General features: G+C 32.1%; 2 protein-coding genes across 5 annotated transcripts in view; both read left to right on the forward strand.

Moving 5' to 3' along the window:
• LOC140063148 (aryl hydrocarbon receptor nuclear translocator-like) overlaps positions 1 to 18,670 on the forward strand; it is a 35,853-nt gene extending 17,183 nt beyond the window's left edge. For all 4 annotated transcript variants that reach the window (XM_072109602.1, XM_072109603.1, XM_072109604.1 and 1 more), the window contains 12 exons: positions 207 to 364; positions 1,270 to 1,349; positions 4,786 to 4,878; positions 9,981 to 10,098; positions 10,261 to 10,290; positions 10,487 to 10,684; positions 11,076 to 11,262; positions 13,199 to 13,305; positions 14,318 to 14,468; positions 14,840 to 15,230; positions 15,386 to 15,548; positions 16,212 to 18,670. In XM_072109602.1, coding sequence (XP_071965703.1) covers positions 207 to 364; positions 1,270 to 1,349; positions 4,786 to 4,878; positions 9,981 to 10,098; positions 10,261 to 10,290; positions 10,487 to 10,684; positions 11,076 to 11,262; positions 13,199 to 13,305; positions 14,318 to 14,468; positions 14,840 to 15,230; positions 15,386 to 15,548; positions 16,212 to 16,447 — 1,912 coding nt within the window. In that variant the 3' untranslated portion in view covers positions 16,448 to 18,670. The remainder of the gene's footprint in view (positions 1 to 206; positions 365 to 1,269; positions 1,350 to 4,785; positions 4,879 to 9,980; positions 10,099 to 10,260; positions 10,291 to 10,486; positions 10,685 to 11,075; positions 11,263 to 13,198; positions 13,306 to 14,317; positions 14,469 to 14,839; positions 15,231 to 15,385; positions 15,549 to 16,211) is intronic.
• A 731-nt stretch (positions 18,671 to 19,401) lies between these two features.
• LOC140062774 (protein-L-histidine N-pros-methyltransferase-like) lies at positions 19,402 to 25,704 on the forward strand. Its single transcript, XM_072109102.1, has 5 exons — positions 19,402 to 19,735; positions 20,312 to 20,502; positions 21,856 to 22,065; positions 23,599 to 23,774; positions 24,221 to 25,704. Exons 1-5 carry the CDS (start codon positions 19,514 to 19,516, stop codon positions 24,421 to 24,423), a joined length of 1,002 nt encoding a protein of 333 aa, XP_071965203.1. The 5' UTR covers positions 19,402 to 19,513; the 3' UTR covers positions 24,424 to 25,704.
• Positions 25,705 to 27,003: the final 1,299 nt, after the last annotated feature.

Below are 27,003 nucleotides of genomic sequence, written 5' to 3' on the forward strand. Positions count from 1 at the left end.
TGTGCATATTCTTTTGCATGTTTTTATGTTTACAAATATTTACTAATTGTTTTTTGTGGGATTTTTCATTTGAATATTTTCTAACATACTTTCTGTATTTCTGTGTTCATATACTAATTCTTGAATTATGCAAATTATATGTTACATATTCATAATTGTACTAATTTGCGTAGAGATTAGGATACAATACGTTGTTTAATTCACAGAGAGAACCATAGTGAGATTGAGAGAAGACGTCGAAACAAAATGACTGCGTACATAACTGAACTGTCAGATATGGTTCCAACGTGCAGTGCCCTTGCCCGTAAACCTGACAAACTTACTATTCTTAGAATGGCTGTGTCTCACATGAAGTCCCTACGAGGTGAGAACTGATTAATTAAACCAACTGGTCACAATTAATATTTTAAATATCATAAATATCTTGCTTAATTATACTTTTAAATAATATTTTAACATTTCACTTACATTTTTATCAATCCCCATATTTTATTCTAGATATGTTAATTATTATTCTAAAAACCATTTCACACACTAATGCAATAATAGTGTTATGTGCCCAAACATCGTTTGATAGTGCAGACTGAGCTTTGTGTCTAATTTACAGATTGATGATCTGACCTGGTACGCTCACTCTATGTGGCTGCTACCTATCAGTGAATAACAAATACACATGTGTTACAAAGCCAACAGAGTTGTTAAGTGCAAGGCTTTTAATTCATGCGTGTATGTTGTGTAATTTATTATATTCTTCAATTTTCTCTCTGCCACTTCATTTAACACAACAAGTGATCTGTAAATTGTATTACTTATAAGTAATTGAATGAGAACATCAACTATCACATATTTCAAGGTTTTTTTTTAAAGATGAGGTTTCACACGTATAATGGAAATATCATTAACACTTTATTAATAGTATTAACCATTTGATATCATTCATGCTTGCCTAATATTGGTGGTAGTTAGAAATAGACACTGCAGTACTTGACGCTTAAATTGAACAGAAATGAAGCATCTACTGTTAGCATTACGCTGTGTAATGTAGTATCAATTTTTAACCATATCTACAATTGAAGATATAATAATAGTTTTTTTTTAAATAAATTGATTTATTTTGAAGTACATTAGTAATTTTCATGAATCTAATTTGTTAGAAAAATATTTTTAAAAACAAAATAACCGCTTATAGGCAGCCCATGGACTTGTATTCATGTATCCTTCTCCCATAAAATTCATAATAGTTATTATATATGATATTGTTTTTTACAGGCACTGGAAACACGAATGCTGAAGGAGCATATAAGCCATCGTTCCTCACTGATCAGGAACTCAAACACTTAATTCTAGAGGTAAACATTTTACTTAAATTAATAAATTAACAATTTCTTATGGAGTTAATATTTCATTTCAAAATATTACTTTACATTGATGTAATATTTGTTATATATTTGATATATTTTGATATTCAAATATACCAAAATGACTGTTCATGACAGGAAATAAAAGGCATGTATCTCCTGTCTCACTGTAGTCTTGAGTTGAACGTGTCTTTTAATTTTTAGCGTGTTGTAGGGGTCGAGGTCAACCCCTCAAAAACTTTGCAGTTATACATTAAATGGTAAAATACCATGTTAGTTATACCGTAGTTCATAGTAATTCTATTTTGCTCATGTATACTCACATGCATATGAATTAATGAGTTTAAAAGGATGTTAACAAAGGATGATATTTAATAGTTTGTTCAGTAATATTGAAATTGAGTTTGCTCTTAAAATTTGAACAAAAAAATTAGGATAAAACTATGCTACTGTAATTATTACCAAGTTATGACATCATTAGTAGTGGTAATGTCGAGTGCTAAATTGATTAAAAGATGCACAAAAAACCACAATTATCTACTAGATTTAGTCAACATTTTCACAATATACTTTTATTTAAAGGGAGGGCAAACAATACCCTGGGGACAATTTCAACAGCAACCAGGAATCAAGATAGATAGCCAAGTAGCAATTACAATCTTTTTACACAGAATCTCTTCGATGTTATACAACACACTTCTCGTATGCGTGTTATAAACGCACCCTTAGTATACATCCAAGATGTAAAAACCTTTAAACCAGCAAAACATCAGCATTTAAAGCAATCTGCTGACAGTGTCTTTGGGCCTTGATAATTTATTGTTTTTATGTTCTTAGTAATACTAGTTCTATATTTTATTGGCCCTCATTTTCATTCCTAATCTAACTTAACTACATGTTGTCTATTGTTAGATTAGAACTGATATTGAATATTCACTAGCCCACTGGCCATATAATAAGGTTGGCTATTCAAGAGTAATTTATTTCACATTCTAAAGACTGATTATTATTGAGAGGTATATTTATACATAAATTATATATAAGGTGTTTTTACCACAGATATTTAGAGGTAATACTTTATAATGAGGAACCTTCTTGTAACAAAAGATCCTTTGTGTGAAAACTGTCACAAGACAAGTTGTATGATTTGATCACATGATCACTTAACCTTAGGATTGGAAGGAAATACTCAATAATGATTGTGTAATACTGTTTATAATAATAATAATAGTGTGATGAACCCACAAAATATGGTGATATTAATAATGTCCTAACAAATGAAACCAAGATAGACCTTTGTCTAAATACTGCCACCAACTGTCCACCCATTTGAACATTCAAAAGAAAGAATTTGAGCTAAAAGCTTACATCAAATTATAGACTATGATCTCCAAGCAGATGTAGACCGGTGTCTAAACTTGCGGAGACTAAGATCCTATTAATGCAATTTCTGCGTGCCACTTTACTCGATTGGCCTCCTTTATGTGTCACATTAAATTCTAGATATTCTATGAATCACAGCAATTGGAATTTTTTAGCAAGATGACAGACAACAACGCTTGTGGAAATTATGCCTTTTTCATGTTTATGACTGCCTCGTAATTGATTAACACTTATAACGAGTCCAATTAGCATTTTAAGGTTCTTTGTAGGAAATTTTCATTTCAAATTTACAGTTTTAAAATTTAATTTAGTTTTTTATTTAAATTACATGATTTCTATATCCTTCAAAGTCTTTTAATAAATTATTTTGTAAGTATCTGAATTATAAAATGAAATATTTTTAGGATGTCTTTCCTTAATATAATACTAATTAAACAATATTCATGCTGAACGAAAATATATACTAGTTTGCTGAATCAAAAATGAACTGAATGTGGAAAATTAAAAACAGACAGAAATAAGCTTTGTACACCAGTAATAGATAAAACAATGTTTTGACCAGAGGTCTTTGTCAAGTGACCAATTTAATGTCTTAATCATTGAAATAAATCAAATGGTAATGAACTATGACAATTTAATGTGCCATTTGATGCATTCATTTTTCTTGTCACTTCACATTAAATTTGAATATAGATTCTATTCATGATTTATATTGCTGCAGATTTAGATGGCCTTTTGACTTAATTGATTTTGTACCAGCTTGTCATGACATGGGTATTGTTAATTAACACTTTGTTTAACCAGAGCACGCTCTTTTCACCTTCTTCAGTTTTTTGTTTGACAATTATGAAATGACATGGGAATTGTTTAATAATTAACACAAACCAGAACACGCTCTTTTGACCTTCTTCAGTTTATTGTTTGACAATTATGAAATATTACTTTACTTTTAGTTGTTTGTTACAATAGTTCATTTATTGTATTCTGAAGTGGAAATCTACCTAAACTACAATCGTCAAGTTCCCAAAAAAAGCCAAATTCTTCCTGTTTCTTGTGCAGTGAAACAAAGTAGAAACTGGTATATAAATATAATCGTCATTGTTTGATAATGTTGTCCTTTTTTTATACAAAGACATCACCAAATACAACAAAATTGGATTTGTTAGGAAAAAGATACGTACGTAAAAAAAAATGTGGACGATTTTTAAAATCTGTGATTATTCTAACTATACACATTTAATACAAATTGAGCATTAATAAATAAATCTAAGTTATTTAATTGTTTCCTAATAGTTTTTCAACAAGAATACATTGTCTTCAATTATCATTAAAATCATCTGAAATAATATTTGTTTTAATGTAGAAAAATGTAACCTATTGACAGATCCTGGTGTTCGTCAACACATTTTGCCATCAACCACTATTTTATCCTTCAAATCTAATCTGAGATTAATTCACAATAATTTTATAGCAAATTTGTAATGCAAAACATTTTCTGAGAGACTGTGTATGGATACAATGTAAATAAAATTCCTTTGATGGTCATCCAACACTAGTTATTTTAGAATCTAATAAAGTATTCTAGCAGAGGTTTTGCTCCAGGTGACATGTCATCCAAGACATATTAGATTGTCTTTTTTCTTTGCATACACAATCCAAATACTAAGTAGACATTTTGTTTGACAGCAGCAAGACTGTAAAAAACACAAATGTCAATTAAATATTTATTGTATGACAAAATACAGTTTAAATTATCTATTCTGCATAATCTGACAATGTAATTTATAGTCATTTATTCGTTAAAAACATTTTCGAAAATGTGGGTATATATTTTGTTTGATATGATTATGATGTAATGTTTTCTTTTTTTCTTGTTTTGCTAATATGTTTTCGATTTAAAATCATTTATCACACAAAAATTAACAATGTATAATTTAATATTATATTTTCTACTTTTACTCAAATTGGCAAGGACAGTAATGTGTAGATATTCACTATAGATTGTTTACAGTATAGGTAATAAGGTAATGTTATTTTGTTACAGGCTGCTGATGGATTTCTGTTTGTTGTCTCCTGTGACAATGGTCGCATTATTTATGTTTCGGATTCCGTCACACCTGTTCTCCATCATACTCAGGTAAGGTCAAAAGTCAACTCTTGTTATTTGATTGTCATGTATTCATCATGTTAATTAATGATGTCTATTTTTATCGACACATTGCTAAGTAATGGCATGTTCATATTTATTAATTAGATGATAAAAAAGATAGTGTTACTATATTAATTAACATAATATTTTGTTAACATAATCTGAAAATAACACAAATTATTAAAATCTGAACAAAATAAAAGTTTTTAAAATTAAATAGAAAATGTTAAATTGTCATACTATTATAATGAATAGTTGGTGGTGCACAAAAGATTTTTAACCCACACAATTGACTTTTTTTTTTAATCGCCACCATATTTAGATATTCTTTATATTAATGTATTAATATTAAGTTTATTGAATTATCAGCAAATACCAGATATTGACACTTATATTTAGCGAAACAGTTTTGGAGGCCACAGGGTGGCTTGAGAAATTGAAAAAAAAAAATGTTTTAGTGTAGTAAGCGCCTTTATTTTGGCAGTCAAACACAATATGACAGTCAGTCAACATTGTGTATGTGCTTATGTCACATTGCCTACTGTGCACTGTAGTATTGTATACCTAGTGTATTAACCTGACAAGATATGTCACATTGTGCACTGTAGTATTGTATACCTAGTGTATTAACCTGACAAGATATGTCACATTGTGCACTGTATGTAGTATTGTATACCTAGTGTATTAACCTGACAAGATATGTCACATTGTGCACTGTGGTATTGTATACCTAGTGTATTAACCTGACAAGATATGTCACATTGTGCACTGTAGTATTGTATACCTAGTGTATTAACCTGACAAGATATGTCACATTGTGCACTGTGGTATTGTATACCTAGTGTATTAACCTGACAAGATATGTCACATTGTGCACTGTAGTATTGTATACCTAGTGTATTAACCTGACAAGATATTTCACATTGTGCACTGTAGTATTGTATACCTAGTGTATTAACCTGACAAGATATGTCACATTGTGCACTGTAGTATTGTATACCTAGTGCATTAACCTGACAAGATATGTCACATTGTGCACTGTAGTATTGTATACCTAGTGTATTAACCTGACAAGATATGTCACATTGTGCACTGTAGTATTGTATACCTAGTGTATTAACCTGACAAGATATGTCACATTGTGCACTGTAGTATTGTATACCTAGTGTATTAACCTGACAAGATATGTCACATTGTGCACTGTAGTATTGTATACCTAGTGTATTAACCTGACAAGATATGTCACATTGTGCACTGTAGTATTGTATACCTAGTGTATTAACCTGACAAGATATGTCACATTGTGCACTGTAGTATTGTATACCTAGTGTATTAACCTGACAAGATATGTCACATTGTGCACTGTAGTATTGTATACCTAGGGGCCTGTTCGTAGGGGTTGAAAATACCAGCTTATTCCCGATTTCTGTTCGCGTGATCCAATTAACTTTTGCCTCAGGCTACAAAAAATTCGAGGTAAAATGTTCACCAAATTTGCAGGTTATTTCAGCGATAATCCAATTATACTCGGCCTTCGAGGATAATAAATCTCCGATAGAGGCAATGTGTCAAATTTTGACAAACGTTCGCTGCCTAGGCCCGTCATTTCTCCTACGAAGCTCTTCCATACACGCTTCGAGAGCGATCGTCAGCTGGTGCTGTCCTTGTTGGTGTAGACCGCTTAGTAGGCCTAGCTGGTCGGGGAGCCGCTGGTCGGTGGTGTTTCCGTCGTGTAACATTGGGCTCAAATTCTTCGTCAATGAGTAAAATAATAGTCGTCAGGAGAAGGCATATTTCGGCAGGATTATCGGCGTTAAGAGGCATAAGGTTTGTCGCAAGGATAAGCAGTGTAAAAGGTAGCAAGTAATTGTTATTGTAAAGAAAGATCGCGAGTAAAAAATATACAACACGAAACTAGCGTGCGAAAATGGGGTCGTAGGTTGTAAAGACAACTGACCTTAAAACGTAATTTCCGGTTTGTGATTCGTCGATTAAGCATAAGCGGTTAAATATTTCAAGTACGAACAACGCTCAATTTATAACCCGAGGCATGGGTGAAATTAAGCGCTTATTTTAACCACCGTACGAACACGACCCTAGTGTATTAACCTGACAAGATATGTCACATTGTGCACTGTAGTATTGTATACCTAGTGTATTAACCTGACAAGATATGTCACACTGTGCACTGTATGTAGTATTGTATACCTAGTGTATTAACCTGACAAGATATGTCACATTGTCCACTGTGGTATTGTATACCTAGTGTATTAACCTGACAAGATATGTCACATTGTGCACTGTATGTAGTATTGTATACCTAGTGTATTAACCTGACAAGATATGTCACATTGTGCACTGTGGTATTGTATACCTAGTGTATTAACCTGACAAGATATGTCACATTGTGCACTGTAGTATTGTATACCTAGTGTATTAACCTGACAAGATATGTCACATTGTGCACTGTAGTATTGTATACCTAGTGTATTAACCTGACAAGATATGTCACATTGTGCACTGTAGTATTGTATACCTAGTGTATTAACCTGACAAGATATGTCACATTGTGCACTGTAGTATTGTATACCTAGTGTATTAACCTGACAAGATATGTCACATTGTGCACTGTAGTATTGTATACCTAGTGTATTAACCTGACAAGATATGTCACATTGTGCACTGTAGTATTGTATACCTAGTGTATTAACCTGACAAGATATGTCACATTGTGCACTGTAGTATTGTATACCTAGTGTATTAACCTGACAAGATATGTCACATTGTGCACTGTAGTATTGTATACCTAGTGCATTAACCTGACAAGATATGTCACATTGTGCACTGTAGTATTGTATACCTAGTGTATTAACCTGACAAGATATGTCACACTGTGCACTGTATGTAGTATTGTATACCTAGTGTATTAACCTGACAAGATATGTCACATTGTGCACTGTGGTATTGTATACCTAGTGTATTAACCTGACAAGATATGTCACATTGTGCACTGTATGTAGTATTGTATACCTAGTGTATTAACCTGACAAGATATGTCACATTGTGCACTGTGGTATTGTATACCTAGTGTATTAACCTGACAAGATATGTCACATTGTGCACTGTAGTATTGTATACCTAGTGTATTAACCTGACAAGATATGTCACATTGTGCACTGTAGTATTGTATACCTAGTGTATTAACCTGACAAGATATGTCACATTGTGCACTGTAGTATTGTATACCTAGTGTATTAACCTGACAAGATATGTCACATTGTGCACTGTAGTATTGTATACCTAGTGTATTAACCTGACAAGATATGTCACATTGTGCACTGTAGTATTGTATACCTAGTGTATTAACCTGACAAGATATGTCACATTGTGCACTGTGGTATTGTATACCTAGTGTATTAACCTGACAAGATATGTCACATTGTGCACTGTAGTATTGTATACCTAGTGTATTAACCTGACAAGATATGTCACATTGTGCACTGTAGTATTGTATACCTAGTGTATTAACCTGACAAGATATGTCACATTGTGCACTGTAGTATTGTATACCTAGTGTATTAACCTGACAAGATATGTCACATTGTGCACTGTAGTATTGTATACCTAGTGTATTAACCTGACAAGATATGTCACATTGTGCACTGTAGTATTGTATACCTAGTGTATTAACCTGACAAGATATGTCACACTGTGCACTGTGGTATTGTATACCTAGTGTATTAACCTGACAAGATATGTCACATTGTGCACTGTAGTATTGTATACCTAGTGTATTAACCTGACAAGATATGTCACATTGTGCACTGTATGTAGTATTATATACCTAGTGTATTAACCTGACAAGATATGTCACATTGTGCACTGTGGTATTGTATACCTAGTGTATTAACCTGACAAGATATGTCACATTGTGCACTGTATGTAGTATTGTATACCTAGTGTATTAACCTGACAAGATATGTCACATTGTGCACTGTAGTATTGTATACCTAGTGTATTAACCTGACAAGATATGTCACATTGTGCACTGTAGTATTGTATACCTAGTGTATTAACCTGACAAGATATGTCACATTGTGCACTGTAGTATTGTATACCTAGTGTATTAACCTGACAAGATATGTCACATTGTGCACTGTAGTATTGTATACCTAGTGTATTAACCTGACAAGATATGTCACATTGTGCACTGTAGTATTGTATACCTAGTGTATTAACCTGACAAGATATGTCACATTGTGCACTGTAGTATTGTATACCTAGTGTATTAACCTGACAAGATATGTCACATTGTGCACTGTATGTAGTATTATATACCTAGTGTATTAACCTGACAAGATATGTCACATTGTGCACTGTAGTATTGTATACCTAGTGTATTAACCTGACAAGATATGTCACATTGTGCACTGTGGTATTGTATACCTAGTGTATTAACCTGACAAGATATGTCACATTGTGCACTGTATGTAGTATTATATACCTAGTGTATTAACCTGACAAGATATGTCACATTGTGCACTGTAGTATTGTATACCTAGTGTATTAACCTGACAAGATATGTCACATTGTGCACTGTATGTAGTATTATATACCTAGTGTATTAACCTGACAAGATATGTCACATTGTGCACTGTAGTATTGTATACCTAGTGTATTAACCTGACAAGATATGTCACATTGTGCACTGTATGTAGTATTGTATACCTAGTGTATTAACCTGACAAGATATGTCACATTGTGCACTGTAGTATTGTATACCTAGTGTATTAACCTGACAAGATATGTCACATTGTGCACTGTATGTAGTATTGTATACCTAGTGTATTAACCTGACAAGATATGTCACATTGTGCACTGTAGTATTGTATACCTAGTGTATTAACCTGACAAGATATGTCACATTGTGCACTGTATGTAGTATTGTATACCTAGTGTATTAACCTGACAAGATATGTCACATTGTGCACTGTATGGAGTATTGTATACCTAGTGTATTAACCTGACAAGATATGTCTAACAATAGCATTGTTTGTCCCTGGTTTATGTTGATGATTTTATCTCATCAGAATGATTGGTTTGGGAAAAGTCTTTATGATGTTATACATCCAGATGACAATGAAAAGGTTAGGGAACAATTGTCCACAACGGAACCGCCAAATAGTGGAAGAATTCTGGATCTCAAAAGTAAGTCTACTTGCCTTCATTAACCCTTTCACTGCTCATTGATAATCTCATCTCTGTACGTAATTATTATTTTTAATGGAAAACTGAAAATTTAAAAAATAAGAAGGTGGTCAATAAAACTGAATTTACTAAAATATTGAATGCTTTGTTTTTATATTCCAGCAGGGACAGTCAAGAAAGAAGGACATCAATGTATGTGTTTCTGAATATTGTCTATTCACTTTCCTTCTTTGAGTACCAGATTTCTATTATTGCACAAAATATAGTATTTAAATATCAAAAAACCTTTGTATGACATAAAAATAGTATTTACATAATTATTACATACATAATTATGTAATAGAAAAAGAAAAATAAAGTTACATTTTTCAAATTGTATTCTTTTTAGCTTCTATGCGCTTTTGTATGGGCTCAAGACGTGGTTTCATTTGCCGGATTAAGTATGGGAATGCACCAGTTGACCCCATTACAATGGGACGATTCTGTCAGGCTAGGAACCGTAGCAGTTTAGGGTCAACAAAAGATGGTGAACAATATGCAGTCGTACACTGTACAGGATACATAAAAAACTGGCCCCCAGCTGGAGGTAGCTTTCATTTTTCTCTCATGAAATACACATTTATCACACTCTAAATAAATATTTTGTTGCAGACAACTAATATAGCCACGTCGTTGAAAGAAAAGTCTGAATGTAAATATAAAAGCAATGAGACCACTCAGGTGTAAAAAATAAGACAAGATAAAACTTTATTGTCATGCCCACAACAAGATGAACATGAAATTTGTTTTCATTAATGCTTATATTACACACACAATACAGATAAATATAACATTTAACAGTAATAAATATCAATAATAGAATATATATATAAAAAACATACTTGGTACACAAGAGTAATAAAAAACTTGTAAAAACATAACAACATTGGTTTGATGGTCTCTGACAAAAATAAAGTAATATTTTTGTTTTATTTTAGGTGTTAATTTAGAGCAACAAGATGTGGAAAATGATGGGCAATGTTCAAACCACTACTGCTTGGTTGCTATTGGTCGTTTACAGGTCACCAGTACTCCAAATTGCTCCGACCTTGGGGGCGCTAGCACACCAAATGAATTCATATCTAGGCAAGATATGGATGGAAAATTTACATTTATTGATCAGAGGTAACATTATTTATTAGTTATCCGCATTCAGCGGATAACTCCTTGTAATTGTATGAAATTATCCGCAACTTTTTAAGTTGCGGATAACCCTTGTGATTGTATGAAATTATCCGCAACTTTTTAAGTTGCGGATAACCCTTGTGATTGTATGAAATTATCCGCAACTTTTTAAGTTGCGGATAACCCTTGTGATTGTATGAAATTATCCGCAACTTTAAGTTGCGGATAACCCTTGTGATTGTATGAAATTATCCGCAACTTTAAGTTGCGGATAATCCTTGTGATTGTAAATATCTTTTTCTTCTTCTTTGTTATTCTTCTTTCTTTCCCTGATTTTTGTGACCAGCATATCCACTATTGCTTGTCAACATAACTTTGATATGACGTTAGAGTCGCGCAGCGTAAGTTACGCGCAATTTTATGAATTTCAATGATTGATCATAGATTATAAACCAAAAGTCATTTTGTATTGACATTTGGTGAAAATTTAAGTCATATCAAGGGCAAACTTTCTATGGATTAAAAATGGCATGTTTCACAAGAAGTTACGCGCGCACGCGCATTTAAAATTTCAAAATGCGCAAAATTAATTTCTACATTTTGAGCTTGTCAAAAATCCCCACGCGCTCGAAAAAAATTACGCGTAAGGTGCGCACGGAGCATGAAAATCATGTGTTTTTCTCTTGAATTGTGATTTTCTAGCCTTTCCTAGTCATTTTTCAAAAGATTGACATCATTTCAAATTAAATTGATGTCATACGAACACGTTGATTTAGACCATTTGTGCGCGTTTTAGTTGAAAAAGTGACAAAATATTGTCAAAATTATGCCTATTTTGAATCTAGTATAGCTCTTCAGAATCATCCATGACCCCCATTTTTTAAAATTTAATATGTAAGCAGATATGTTGTAGATATGAATTCATGCAGAATCTTTACCTCGGATGTTATGATGTCATCGTATGGCCACATGAATGTAAAATATAGGATTTTTTACTCTTTTGTAATTGCTCATCACATTAAATAGAGCGCATCTCGCTTATACGTATTCCATTTCCCCCGATATTTTAATACTGTCGTCAATCAACTATCTTTCGCATGAGTTAAAAATATTTTAATTTTTATGACGTCCTCATGTCTAAAAATGTAAATAACGTGGGTCACCTATTTTCATCTTTACAGTAAATTTCAATCTGTTATAGCTCGTCAGAATAAAAAGTGATAATCATAATTAAAACGTTTTCTGGAAGCTATTGGATTGTAGATACGAATTCATGTGAACATTTTTCAAATCAGATGTATATATTTTACGTATTCAAATTTCTTCTACAAGTTAATATGTTGTTGCTCAGATAATTTCCTTTCGAAATTGCTCTTCGTGTTTCATTTTGATACCGTCACCATGTTAAAATTGGAATAAATGGCGGGTCCCGTAATTTCACCTATTCTACACTGTATGTAATATGTATACAGATTATACTGTGTATACTGTATAGTATATGACACAAAATTGACAGAATTCAGCACTAACAGCATATCATATTCTTCAGTTCAAGTCATAATGCCATAATCTTTTTCCGTGTGCAAAATTCCAACGTATGAAATGCGCATGGCGTTTGTCGTGCGGATGACTAACTCGTCAAAGTGACGAGTTCAAATCTAGTTGCTCATTCTGTTTCATGTTGAATGTATTAGTTAAGTATGATAATAATTTAATAGAATATTGTAAGCCTAAAATTCATGTACCCAGTTTTAACCTACTGATGTCAAGAAACTCTTTGTAACCTAGTACAGTAGTTGGTTTACTTACTAAAAACCACAATAAATAAACTCTTCATCATCCTTTAGATTTATTCAGTATGCGTGAGTGGAAACATTTTGTTTGGGCAACTAGACAATTTTTAAAGCGTTGAATGTATATTTGTTGATTGTTTTAGGGTTGTTGGAGTGTTAGGTTACCAACCACAGGAACTTCTAGGCAAGTGTAGTTATGATTTCTATCACCCTGAAGACCAAGCACATCTAAGGGAAAGTTTTGATCAAGGTAAGAAAGAAGGCAAAACAAACACTATAGTGATTCTATCAGAATTGCTATGGTGCTCAAAACACATGTTGTCACTACACTAATATTCACACACCGTTGTATTCTGTCTCCACCTAGGGGTCGATACCGTTGTATTCTGTCTCCACCTAAGGGTCGATACCGTTGTATTCTGTCTCCACCTTGGGGTCGATACCGTTGTATTCTGTCTCCACCTAGGGGTCGATACCGTTGTATTCTGTCTCCACCTGGGGGTCGATACCGTTGTATTCTGTCTCCACCTAGGGATCGATATACCATTTGCGCTGAGCCACCTTCTAATTCTCTGTTTAAGAATTGTTAGAATGGCAAACAATTTAATTTGGTCGGTCAGTTATCAGACATTCTTACGTACATGTCTAAGCGCTTTATAAATCGAACAACATTAACATCAGCTAATTCTCTATCTGCCTGAATTACAATTTATACAAAGAAAGACAGAAAGAATTCTGTAGACATTTTAGGCAGAGTAAATATTTACATTGAAGTCTTGTACATCAATGGGTAACCATTTTATAAAATCATTTTTATCTAAACTTTGATGATTCATGTGATTTTATGAATGTGATGAATTACATTAATAAATAAATTTCACTGAACGGAAATTTAAATTATACTATTTGAAAAATATTCAGGTTATCATCAAGAAAAGGAAACATTTTGAAAATTTAATTTTCTTCAATAGAAAAAAAAACATTCTACTCAACTCAAAATTAAAATGATTTTTTATAATTGACAAGGACTTTTTTTATTATAATTGTGTTCATCGATCAGATGGAATGTTATAATAGCTGCAAGATTAAGTAATATATTAAAGTTAGTTTTTAATTGAAAGAAGTCTGCATAAGGCAAACATCTATATTTATTTAATGTCATCCAATCAGTAATCTATTTGATTTTATTTGTTTTGATTTTTTAATCTCTCTAAAATGTGTATAATTGATAAAAATCTGTTTAAACTATTTTTCCATTGTAGTTGTGAAGTTAAAAGGTCAAGTGCTATCAGTCATATATCGTTTTCAAGGAAAGAATCGAGAGTGGGTGTGGCTTCGAACCAGCTCTTTCAGCTTTCAAAATCCTTACACTGATGAAGTGGAATATATAGTATCTACCAATTCATCTTCAAAGTATGATCATTTTAAATAGCCCCAACTTGTGTTATACTTTGTTGTGATGCACAAAGGAAATTTACCTGTGTGTATATATTATTATAAACTGTAAATTGATTGTCTTTGGACAATACAACTGTACATGTTGCATACAATCCCTGTTTTTATAATATTATATAACCCTTTCAATAACAGCTATACAAACTAAGATTTATCTATCATGTAGTGTATGTACCCTTTCAAAATATACAAACTAAGATTGATCTATCATGTAGTGTATGTCTATATATTTATGTTATATTAAAAACTTTAAAAATCAGCGTTTGTGAATTAAAACTATTTCAGTAAAAACACACAGAATTAATACAAACTGTTTTTCTTTTAAATAGAAATATGCAACAGCCCCATACTCAAGACTCCTTAGATGGTGTGAATAAAGTGAAAGGGCCAGAGGCCACTTCAATGGGGCCTTATACAAGCAGTCTACACCAAGGAACAGGTTACCCACACCAAGAACCTAATGCAGACAAACGAGCACAGGATGGCAAGTCAGAAACCTTAGCTCGCTACTCTGTATACAGAGGGCCTATACCTCAAGGCCCAAGCAGTAAACCAGGTGTGTTAGCCCAGACATATGGAGTATCTAACTATCCTATGCCAAGGCCTGGACATGGATATGGTCCTGTACAAAGTGATGATAGATCTGGTGTCCAAGCTAGTAAAGGAGGCTTTGTACAGAGTTCAGGCTCTTGGCCACCATCCTCACAGTACCAAGCACAGGTAATTATGCTTTATTTATTTGTGGATGTAAATTAGAAAAACAAAAATGTCTGTCAAATAATTCAAAATTTGAATCTAGAGATTTTTTTTCTGTGTTATCGTTTTGAAAGATTTTCCTCTTTGATTAATAATATTTATTTTGTATTCTTATTCAGGTTGGTCCATCAACTGTGTCTACCCCTCCTACGCAATATTCTAGAAATCAGTCTGTAAGCAATCAGACCTCCTCCCCTACACCCACCTATACACAACTACAGGCCAATCCACAAAGAGCAATAGGCTTCCCATATCAGCAACATCAACAGGATAAGCAAGCAGGTATGTAAAATCAATATACACTCATTGATTGACATCAACATTTTATTTTGACAACAAAACATTTATTGTATGTACAATCAATATACACTCATTGATTGATATCACCATTTTATTTTGACAACAAAACATTTATTGTATGTACAATCAATATACACTCATTGATTGATATCAACATTTTATTTTGACAACAAAACATTTATTGTATGTACAATCAATATACACTCATTGATTGATATCAACATTTTATTTTGACAACATTTATTGTAACTAATATTAAACCAATGAATATCAGGTACAAATGAGTATTCTCACTTTTCAGGTAAATTTAACTGTTTATTTTCTTTATAAGCAAATTATTATTTATTGGTTTTTTTGTGCAAAAGTAAATAACTTTTATTAGAAATTTGTTTTTATTCATCTTTATTTCATGTTTTAGGGAATACATTGTTAAGTAATAAATTGCCAACAGCAAGATAAAGGACTGATAATGTATAAAGAAAACGCTTGAATAATTTCCATTCATATACTGTCAAATTTAATGTTTATTAATTACGCTATCTGACATAGACGATGACCTGTATTGACATGACCCTCTCCTCCTTCCTAATATCCATCAAACTGACATGATCAATGTTGACATATCTGGCCTATTTTCATCCACAGTGCAAGCTGGTATGGTTGCATATGGCGGTAGACCAGATGGGCAGAGTGTTAGTCGAAGAGATCCGGCAATGTGGCAACAATGGCAGCCAACCAATCCTGGATCAGAAACTGCTCAAGCACAAACGCAGGAATTCTCTGAAATCTACAGTATGCTTGATGGACAACAACCAGCTTTTAACACACAAGTTGAACCAGAATTTAACGACCTCCCAATGTTTCCCCCTTTTTCAGAATAGAATAGTCCATAATCTTCTGCTACCGAAATCAGCTTTTTTCTATTTATTTTATTTCTTTCTGTTTTATATAATAAATAATCTGTTTGGTTGATAATTAATATTATCATTGGTATAATTGTTAATAATAAAATTAAAAATGATTTTAATTACCGTATTTATTTGAATAAACACCCTGTGCCACATGTGTTATATACACACATTTCTAGTTGTAGTTGAATTCATTGATTGACACAATCGACAATTTACCAAGCATTTTGATACAATTTTTACTTCTCGATATCTATTTGATTATGTTACTATATTATGGCCAAAAACATAAACACCTCCCCGAATAAACACCTTCCTTGAAGACACATCCCTCTATAAAAAAAAACCTCCTGAACAATAAAATGATAATTCAAATAAATACGGTATGTTTTGAAGAAGTTGAAACTGAATGATAGTTGGTGCTAATTGGTATATTTGAACAAAACTATTAAATAGTATGTAATGCTTAATCTTGTTGCTTAAGTTGAAATGAATGATGTTTTAACATTTTCAAACCTGTTATTACATACACAATTTTATTAGACATATTTATTGAATATGAACAATATATTTTTTTGTGAAATGAAGTATTTAACAACCAGATGTTCAAAATCTAAATTTATATATTATATAAAATTATATAATGATATTTAATGTTTGTTTTTGTCATTATCTATTTTATAATAATGTATTACATTGAATTTAGTATCATTAAAGAAATGTAACTATTAAATATAAAATTGATATTACTATGGATTTTCATATGACCTGTATGTATCCAATAAAATTGATATGACTATGGATTTTCATATGACCTGTATAACCTGTATGACCTGTATGTATCCAATCATGTAGAAAGAAAAAGCAAATTATAATTTTTAATGATATATTTAAGACCCAAATTTTATAGTTTCATAATAGTTATGTTGTGTAGCATTGTTGTTAGACAATGTGTTCACCTAATATTGTACAGTACAGATACAGTACATCATTTTATTTATTACACATCCTATGCTTGACTCATCATCAATCAAAAAAAAATATCATACTGATTTAAAGATAAATGAAAATAAAAACAAATGAATGTTTGGTCTAATAAAGGGACAATTCTTGTAAATTGCTCAAATTTGTACCCAAAAGAAAAAAATAGTTTTCTCTTGTTTTTTTTGTTGTAAATACTAACATAGCAATAGAAGTATTAGTTTTAAGAAAAGTGATTTTTGGGGATTGTAACAAAATAAAATAACTTTTTAAAGTAACATGTTTGTAATAATTCATAACATTTCAATGAATTTTATTGTACAAAATTCCTTTAAATCGTTGTTTTGTCCGCTTTTATGCTATTTTTAGAAGTGTGTATACTACAATTTTATTTATTTTTTTTATTATTATTGTGTAAAATAAAATGTTTGTGATGTTGCTTTTGTAATAAAATGTAACATTTATGTTTTATGGCAGCTCTGATGCTTATGAAAGTGCTGGTAACATTTTTAAATAGGCTTCTTTTTCTGTGTAAACCTAAAATAACATGTAAGGGAGGGTAGAATGACCATGTGTACATCATGTACAAGCTCAATTTCATTTAATTTTACTTGTATATTAAATATAGGCATATACTGTATGAGGCCTAGTAAAAACACATTTGTTTTGTGTAGTGTAAAGGCCTATTTGGAATAATAACGATCGACGTATGCATTTTTCCTACATAAAACAAAAAGAAATCGAAAAATCATTTATACATCCAATCAAATGACGTCATGATTAGTAAGAGAAATAATATTGTGACAATGCAATGATTGTATTGTTCTTATTGATCATGATGACATAATAGCATAACAATTACCATAGGAAAATGTAGGAGAATTATGAGCACCACCAGATTTGGAGAGAGATAGTGGTTACAGTAAAAAATACCAGACCAGCTAGAAAAACAACAAAAAATGTATATTTTCACACCAGTTGTACCATGTATGTCCGTTTCTATCATGGTTTTGTTGGGAAAAGTAACATAATGATTGATAGTGGAATAAGAGGGTCCATCCACTATCCCCTATAGGCTGCCTCTCCGAACACGATTAATTTGTAAACATTTTTTTTTCTTATTTTAGTGCAGGCAACCTTCTTTTGTAAGTGTAATTCATAGATATTTTTGTTGCATGTTTTCACTAAGTGCTAATAAAAACGCTGATGTATAAATGGTTCAATGTAATGTTTTGACTATAGACCAGATGTTATTTACTTCAACTTTACCGAATAAAATGCATTTTTTGGTTATAATGAATTTTGAGGCTCCATTTGTTTTCTATAGTTTTATTTATGTAAGAGATGCACAATTAATGACTTGAATTTTGGGTGCATTAAAGAACAACATAAAGCTGAATGCTGATTTATAAATGGTTTACTTTAATATTGAAATACTAAGCCCTCGATTTCATTCCAAGTTGATTTCTTATTTTTTTTAAAAAACTGTGAATTCTCTTGACTTAAAGAATGCGTACTTGATTATGCAGTACTCTTAAGAAGTATCGTGATAGTAAGTAAGATACTGTGGCGGAGTGGCCTAATAAACATAATTATTTATAATGGTTTTTATTTTCCAAATAATGAATATCATTATTTAATGATGTCAGTATTTATTAATATAATTATTAAATGATCCAGATAACAATTATACGCCTTTCAACTTCTAGTCTAGTAAAAATATAAATATTTTTACACATATGGCGTTTCATACTTGTATTACTTTAGTTTTGATTTTCAGACAAAAATCGCTGTCGAAATAAAAACAAATAAATAAAAAAATAAGACAATACAGACTTGGGGCAAGTCTATTGAACTTCCTATATAATATAAATAATTTAGGTACAGAACAATAAATTTACACTTGGCGCCTCATAGTATTACAGTATGTTGGTCTGTTGGTCACATCACTGCAGCTGCTACTGCTGCTAGATAAACCCTTCATTGTACTCTAGGCCTAGGCTAGGCTCTAAAGATCGAAAACATTGTAAATATATATTTTTGTAGCGTCCTTGTTTGATGGTTAATAATGAAAAATTCAGATTTTTGTATATAACACCTGTAGTGTTATCTTTCTTCAATGTCGTAGGCTTAGGCCTAGGCCTAACTCGACCCAACAAAGCAAGTTGGAAAATGGACAGCAGGGCTTTACACATCCGGAGCCCGCTTGCTCGAATGATGTTCACCAAGCACATACAAGGTTGCTTTGAAAGAAGTAAAGTTGAAAGCTACGCTCACAAAGTAAGTTGATTGACTTACTACTCAATTTGAATATATATATATATAGTCTTAGTACCTCTAACTAGCCTGGCCCTAGATGATGATCACGTAACTAAACTAGCCTAGCTAGGCTAGGCCTAGCTAGTAGTAGTAGTAGGCCTAGCCTACTAGCTAGGCCTATACTATTACTAATAGGCCTAGCTAGGCTAGGCTTACATTACAATTTGACCAACCAAGCAAGCATTTTTGATAGAAATGTGTTAGGCCTAGTCCTACTGTATTTTGTATCACTTCTTGATAATGATATAATATTGTGTTTTTGATTAGCCTACATCCAAAACAAATACCTCCCTCGAATAAACGCCTTCCTTGAATAAATATGTTATGGTACTTTATTTTTTTTTTAAACATGTCTAAGAAGGAGTCGGCCAGTTTGTCGACACAGATTTCAACGCAACTAGTGATCTTTCGAACCAATTCAACTCAAAGTAACATTTTATACTTAAAAAAATATTAATAATATAATATTAAAATGAGAATCTTTAACATCATCTATAAATTTGGTATATTTTCATTATTATTAAATACTTTCTGCAGTGGTATGAAAGCAATGACGAACTATTGAGTGATGAAATCAGGTCATTTTTTATTAAGTCTAACAAAGACGAAGAAACAGACAAGTTTTTGGACAGTTGTTATGAAAAATCAGACTGGATATTTACTCAGCTATCAAAGGGCATTGCTAAAGCATTTTTAAGTTTTTTCATCTCTCAAACCACAATCAATGGGTAGGTATTTATTGTATAGCACATCATCTCTCAAACCACAATCAATGGGTAGGTATTTATTGTATAGCACATCATCTCTCAAACCACAATCAATGGGTAGGTATTTATTGTATAGCACATCATCTCTCAAACCACAATCAATGGGTAGGTATTTATTGTATTGCACATCATCTCTCAAACCACAATCAATGGGTAGGTATTTATTGTATAGCACATCATCTCTCAAACCACAATCAATGGGTAGGTATTTATTGTACAGCACATCATCTCTCAAACCACAATCAATGGGTAGGTATTTATTGTATAGCACATCATCTCTCAAACCACAATCAATGGGTAGGTATTTATTGTATTGCACATCATCTCTCAAACCACAATCAATGGGTAGGTATTTATTGTATAGCACATCATCTCTCAAACCACAATCAATGGGTAGGTATTTATTGTATAGCACATCATCTCTCAAACCACAATCAATGGGTAGGTATTTATTGTATAGCACATCATCTCTCAAACCACAATAAATGGGTTTTGTAAACTACTCAAGTTTACAAAAAAGAAACATATAAATCTTGATAATCTAAGATGAAATACTTTGCCACTACCATAACAATATTCTAAAAAATATCCATATTTAATGGCACCTTATTATACTGTATACCATATTTAATGGCACCTTATTATACTGTATACCATATTTAATGGCACCTTATTATACTGTATACCATATTTAATGGCACCTTATTATACTGTATACCATATTTAATGGCACCTTATTATACTGTATACCATATTTAATGGCACCTTATTATACTGTATACCATATATAATGGCACCTTATTATACTGTATACCATATTTAATGGCACCTTATTATACTGTATACCATATTTAATGGCACCTTATTATACTGTATACCATATTTAATGGCACCTTATTATACTGTATACCATATTTAATGGCACCTTATTATACTGTATACCATATTTAATGGCACCTTATTATACTGTATACCATATTTAATGGCACCTTATTATACTGTATACCATATTTAATGGCACCTTATTATACTGTATACCATATTTAATGGCACCTTATTATACTGTATACCATATTTAATGGCACCTTATTATACTGTATACCATATTTAATGGCACCTTATTATACTGTATACCATATTTAATGGCACCTTATTATACTGTATACCATATTTAATGGCACCTTATTATACTGTATACCATATTTAATGGCACCTTATTATACTGTATACCATATTTAATGGCACCTTATTATACTGTATACCATATTGTAAGAGTTATATGTGATTCAATATTAAATTTATTATTTTCTATAGGTTGTTACAGAGAGGTTCAATGTTTGTTTGTTCATCGGAACAGTTTCGTACTTTAGCTTCAATAGATGTAAATTGGAAAGGTAGAAGTATGCTTGATTTAGGTGCAGGGGACGGTATGGTAACACAATACTTTGCACCTCATTTTGAAGAAGTTTACGTAACTGAAATGTCAACCACAATGCAATGGCGTCTACAGGAAAAAGGTTTCAAGTAAGTCATTTGGTAGGCCTAGAGAGGGCGGCAAACACAGTAGTTAAAACCAGGAAGTCGCAAAGTGATTACCTTAACCTTGAAATCACTTCTACCGCGGACTGTCCGAAATCAGAAATTTTGTTTTGAAACTTTTTATAATCTCCCGAAGAGAGAAATATAGAACAATATTGTAATGATGAACACAAATGTTACTCAATCTATGTTTTGTGGAACAGATAGGGTAGGCATCCAAGGAGGAGATCCATACAAAAGTTTTGCATTGTGTATACCTATTTTAGAATTAAGCATAATTTATATATAGATGACCAGGATTGTGGTCCTACGAAACATTAAGCATAATTTAGATGACCAGGATTGTGGTCCTACGAAACATTAAGCATAATTTAGATGACCAGGATTGTGGTCCTACGAAACATTAAGCATAATTTAGATGACCAGGATTGTGGTCCTGCGAAACATTAAGCATAATTTAGATGACCAGGATTGTGGTCCTACGAAACATTAAGCATAATTTAGATGACCAGGATTGTGGTCCTACGAAACATTAAGCATAATTTAGATGACCAGGATTGTGGTCCTACGAAACATTAAGCATAATTTAGATGACCAGGATTGTGGTCCTACAAAACATTAAGCATAATTTAGATGACCAGGATTGTGGTCCTACGAAACATTAAGCATAATTTAGATGACCAGGATTGTGGTCCTACGAAACATTAAGCATAATTTAGATGACCAGGATTGTGGTCCTACGAAACATTAAGCATAATTTAGATGACCAGGATAGTGGTCCTACGAAACATTAAGCATAATTTAGATGACCAGGATTGTGGTCCTACGAAACATTAAGCATAATTTAGATGACCAGGATTGTGGTCCTACGAAACATTAAGCATAATTTAGATGACCAGGATTGTGGTCCTACGAAACATTAAGCATAATTTAGATGACCAGGATTGTGGTCCTACGAAACATTAAGCATAATTTAGATGACCAGAATTGTGGTCCTACGAAACATTAAGCATAATTTAGATGACCAGGATTGTGGTCCTACGAAACATTAAGCATAATTTAGATGACCAGGATTGTGGTCCTGCGAAACACCAGCCTACTAGAATAACAAATCATATAACCGTGGAAAATACTATTTTGTTGTTTATCAGGTTAAATATATTTGTATATTTTACTTTGAGCATGTATTTTTAGAGATAAGGATATACAATGCTAGAAATTTAATTCTTAGATCATCGCACCTTTTAATATCAGTTTTATTTTATCTGACTTGCGACTGTTTAATTCTTAGATCGCACCTTTTAATATCAGTTTTATTTTATCTGACTTGCGACTGTTTAATTCTTAGATCATCGCACCTTTTAATATCAGTTTTATTTTATCTGACTTGCAACTGTTTAATTCTTAGATCGCACCTTTTAATATCAGTTTTATTTTATCTGACTTGCGACTGTTTAATTCTTAGATCATCGCACCTTTTAATATCAGTTTTATTTTATCTGACTTGCGACTGTTTAGAATTATAGGTGTTGAAGATTGGACAAATGGTACTTATGATATGATTAGCTGCTTGAATTTGATAGACAGATGTGATAAACCAATAACATTACTTCAGGATATCAGAAAAGCATTAAACCCAGACGGCATTGCAATTATTGCTGTTGTTATCCCTTACAAGCCATTTGTTGAATTTGGTAAGTCCTTTTTAAGAAGATTACAGTAAACAGACATTTAGTATCGTGAACGGTATTGTGGGTGTTTTTCCTACTCTACAGGTTTATAATCAACCGCTAATTACATGACAATATCTATTGAATGTCATCTTGTAGTATCCAGTTGTATTGTGCTTTATATACAATGGGTAACTCTTTATTCCTAATTAAGTTAGATGATTAAAAGTTACTGAAATTAATAAATTTTGCAAAAATTATTAAATTTTACATGTTGTATATTAACTCAAAGCGGTTTAATGGACATGCTAAAAAGAAACAATATTAAAGTACCATATGGCTTATTTGAAAATGATATACTCATTCGTCGATGACAAGTATAGTCAAATAAAGCGTTCACACAAAATTTTGACAAGGCATCTATGCATATTCATTTTTGAATGTGAACTTTTCACTTTTATTATTTTCAGGGTCTTCACAAAATGTGCCATCAGAGCACATTGAAGTGAAAGGAAACACTTGGGAAGAGCAGGCTGAAAGTTTTGTCGTAGACTACTTTATTCCTGCGGGTTTTAAACTCCGTTCATTTACTCGCTTGCCATATCTATGTGAGGGCGACATTCATAATCCGTTTTATGTGCTGATAGATGCTTTATTTGTGCTTGAATCATGAAATGTTGACAGTGGACATATTCAAGTGAAAACAAGTTGTATATTAGGACACTCCTATTCAGGGGACCTTATTCTGGTTTTTTTATACTTTATTTATACCTTTACCTATATTTCAGTCAGTTTTATCATGGTGAAGCGTGATGAAATCATTACAAATTGGCGACTTGGGTATACATTGTAATCTTCCTGTGTTTTTGCATGCTGTATTTAAATATGCAAACAACAAACAACCCATTTATATTGAAAATAATTTGACATTTCCTTCTGTATTGTACACCATGAAATTGTCTTTATTTACTTCCAAATTTCGTCTTAAACATTTTCTATGAAATAATGCAATTTCATCTAATATAGTAATTGTACATAGTAATACTAAATAGATAATATACTAATTGTATCAATGTTCAATTATTGAAAGCAATTTTAAATAAAGATGTAGATAAATTGTTAGGCCTAGGGCATTTCTAAATAATAGAACCTGACCATGTGGTCAGTTTGGTCAAGATGACAACTCCTGACCACAGTGGAATTTAGGTCCAACATTAAATGTGTAGTGGTCTACTATAAGTGCTTTAAATCACCATGTGATTATAAACTTATTTAAATTCCTAGCCCTACTAAATGTTGATTATAAAAACGTGAATAGACTAATATGAGAAATATTATCAATGTTTATAACAATAAAAGTGACATTCTTTTATAGATTTATGATATATCTGTATTACCATTTCAAGTCATAGAGTGCAAAATGCATAGTTATTGCCATGTTACCTACGCTATGTTCATCATAAGATCCAAGCGCATAACACACCATAACTGAACTTGAAAAGGGTTGAATCTGGAGCGATGTACAACCGTCAAACGAGAGACAGAACTGCAAACATCGTGTTTTACTTCCAGTTAGCAGCTCACCAATTTTCAATACATTTATGTTTTCGGCAGTCAGACAATTGTGTGGACCTTTCTCTGAAATTATTGCAATGTGTGTACGATCTTGGTCTACACAAGAAAAACGAAGTGAATTGGAATGTGAAAGTTATATAAATTAGATTTACATCTTTCTGTTTCAATCTAAATGATTGCATACAGTTATTGCTTGTAATGAGAAAGACAAGTTGATAGTGTATTCCTCATCTTCCTATGGGCCTACTCAAACTCAGCACTAAAACAGTTCAGAATATCAACATAATTATTTAGTTATTTGTTGAACAGAGTCCGCCTTCGATTGAACATGGGAATATCGTGACACAACAATCTTTTTCATTGATATCAGCATTGTGTTAGTTTATACCAATTTATTCAAGTTGTAGATATAAATAATAACAGTTTTCAAAAGCATTAGCATTCTGTTTCTTCGAATAAGCGTTCTGTTCTCAAAGGCGGCAGTCGTACAGTACTAACTTACCTTTTTCACATAAAAACGGACGTTTTTCCGTGGAACAATGTTGATCATTCCAATGACCCTCTGAATCAAATCTCATTTCAACGCAATCTTCACCTCCGCTATTATCTGGTTGATTTATGTTCCAATCTCAGAAAAAATTATTTAAAAAAAGAGATAAATATCCGTTTCCTTCACATAGACACAGTCGTTTAACATCATTAAAATTAAACATAAAACAACATTGACGTCATTTTATTAGAGTCCTTCATTGACTGTTCAGAATCTATATATATATATAAATCTACGTAAGGGCAAAATTCGGTAAATCGCGCTAAAATTATTAAAACAACTAAACAACTGAAACAATTATCTTATTACTTCACTACCTGATCATGAAATTGTTGTCGAAGCTAATGTTAGATAAGTAGGAAGAAAAACAGAAATCGTCCTTACTGACAAACACTACTGGTTCAGTGCTTATCCACTCGAATGTCTTTTCAATATTGATGTCATTCAGACCAATCCATATCCATTATCTCTACAGTCGTCTTTTTCAAGATTACGATAAATAAACTTCTGTTCATCTGCTGAAGTTATAGAAACTAACCCTGCTTCCTCCGCCTCACACTTTTTCTTTGCGTTGTGCCAATTACACGTTTCACTGAAGTATTTGTAGCAACTTCCTTCGAATAAACTCCATGAAGCTGGACAGTAGCCTGTTCAGGGAAACAATGAAAATACCTAATTATACTGCACAAATACATGAAGTATGATGTTGTATAGTATGTCAATGTGCTTATAGGTACTTATGTTAAAAATAAACCTAAAAGATAAACAGAATGGGTTTTGTTGAACTAATTGCTCTGGTACTCTTAAAAAAAAAAGGAATTCTCTACTTCACAAAATATCATAACATTAACAATTTGTGGAGCACTTTTTCAAAGAGCTTCATAAAAATCTCTTTAAAGTTAAAATATTATTACAGGTACTTGTTGAAAATTATCAATTGTGACCGTAATAGGCTACACCACAGCGAAACACAGACATACCTAAGCTTAGTAAGTAACCTAAGAACGGGGATGTCTTTAATCTTGACATGTAGGCCTACTTTGCGAACATTGATTGCATTACTCGTTTTTATTTCAATTCGAGATGGTAGTTTATCCATACAAATATTCAGTCACTTTAACTCTCTTT

The sequence above is a fragment of the Antedon mediterranea genome, chromosome 11 (assembly GCF_964355755.1).
Source record: "Antedon mediterranea chromosome 11, ecAntMedi1.1, whole genome shotgun sequence".
Classification (NCBI taxonomy): Eukaryota; Metazoa; Echinodermata; class Crinoidea; order Comatulida; family Antedonidae; genus Antedon; species Antedon mediterranea.